Below are 1,705 nucleotides of genomic sequence, written 5' to 3'. Positions count from 1 at the left end.
CACCACACCAAACTACTTCACACATACATACCCGTGTTGTATGCAGTATGCTATTGCAGGCCAATACAGGTAATACAGGTATTACAGGTAACACAGGTATCACAGGTGATGTGTGTGTCGTGACTGTTCCAGGCTGGATGACTACCTGTTCATGATACAGGTATTACAGGTAACACAGGTATTACAAGTGACACAGGTATCACAGGTGATGTGTGTGTTGTGACTGTTCCAGGCTGGATGACTACCTGTTCATGAGACTGCTGGGACGTAACCTGGAGGACAGTGATTAACCTGTTAGTGCCACACCCTTCTGGAGGGCTTGGGTGGTTGGGTGGTTGGTTGGTTGGTTGGGTGGGTGGTTGGGTAGTTGGTTGGGTGGGTGGGTGCTTTGTTGGGTGGGTGGTTGATTGGGTGGTTTGTTGGGTGGTTGGTTGGTTGAGTGGGTGGTTGGTTGGGTGGGTGGGTGGTTGGTTGGTTGGTTGAGTGGGTGGTTGGTTGGGTGGGTGGGTGGGTGGTTGTGTGTTTGGTTGGACGGTTGGTTGGACGGGTGAGTGGGCGGGTGGCTGATTGACTATATGTATGTATGTATGTGTTTTCGTATGTGTATATATATATGTAATGCTGGTTGGCTGGACGGCTGAGTGGGCAGGTGGCTGATTGACTGTGTGTATGTGTGTATGTGTGGGTCTGTAAATCTCTACGTTAATCTATCTGTCTGTCTATTTATCACACACACACACACACACACACACACATACGCATGCACGCACGCACGCACGCACACACACAGTGTAGTGTATGTGTGTATGTGTCCGTGCGTGCGTGTGTGCGCGTTTGAGGACACAGAGAGACAGATATTGTGACATGTATCGATAATGATTATTCACTTTTACTTTTTTTTTTCAGTGTGAACCGTGGAACTACCCTCAACAAGCTGAGACCAGTGACTCCAGAGAGTCCAGAGTCCAGAGTAAAAGAGTCGAGAAAAGTTTAATCCAGAAAGAAAAAGAAAAACCCCCAGAGTATAAGTGTACATATTTGTATATATCTCATCAAATAATAGGGACACATACTTGCTGAACGGGACCTATGTAGTCAAAAGTCAGTCCCTGCAGTACACATTTTAATATGAGAACGCCTTGTCAGAAAGAGAATCAGTAGTTTAGAAAACTTTATGAACAAAAGTCTAAAGACAGATTAAATGAATATCTACATAGATTAAATGAATGACTGAAGAAATGAATACATTAATAAATAAACAACTGACTGACTGACTGACTAACCAGCTAACTAACCAGCTCACAACTGACTGACTGACTGATTGACTGACTAACTAGCTAACCAGCTAACTAACCAGCTCACAACTGACTGACTGACTAACTAACTAGTTAACCAACTAACTACCCAGCTCACCGCCCAACCAAATGACTGACTGACTAACTAGCTAACCAGCTAACTAACCAGCTCACAACCAACTGACTGACTGACTGACTAACTAGCTAACCAGCTGACTAACCAGCTCACAACCAACTGACTGACTGACTGACTAACTAACTAGCTAACCAACTAACTACCCAGCTCACCGCCCAAGCAAATGACTGACTGACTGGCTAACTAGCTAACCAGCTAACCAACCAGCTGACCACCCAACCAACTGACTGACTGACTAACTAGCTAACCAGCTAACTAACCAGCTCACCGCCCA

General features: G+C 45.3%; 1 protein-coding gene across 1 annotated transcript in view; it reads left to right on the top strand.

Moving 5' to 3' along the window:
- Positions 1-1,106, top strand: part of LOC143276728 (uncharacterized) — an 18,100-nt gene extending 16,994 nt beyond the window's left edge. The window contains exons 4-5 of the mRNA XM_076581392.1: positions 233-293; positions 907-1,106. Coding sequence (XP_076437507.1) covers positions 233-290 — 58 coding nt within the window. The 3' untranslated portion in view covers positions 291-293; positions 907-1,106. The remainder of the gene's footprint in view (positions 1-232; positions 294-906) is intronic.
- The last annotated feature ends 599 nt before the right edge of the window (positions 1,107-1,705 follow it).

The sequence above is a fragment of the Babylonia areolata genome, chromosome 32 (genome assembly GCF_041734735.1).
Source record: "Babylonia areolata isolate BAREFJ2019XMU chromosome 32, ASM4173473v1, whole genome shotgun sequence".
Taxonomy (NCBI): domain Eukaryota; kingdom Metazoa; phylum Mollusca; class Gastropoda; order Neogastropoda; family Buccinidae; genus Babylonia; species Babylonia areolata.
This window is presented reverse-complemented; position numbering and strand designations above follow the sequence as displayed.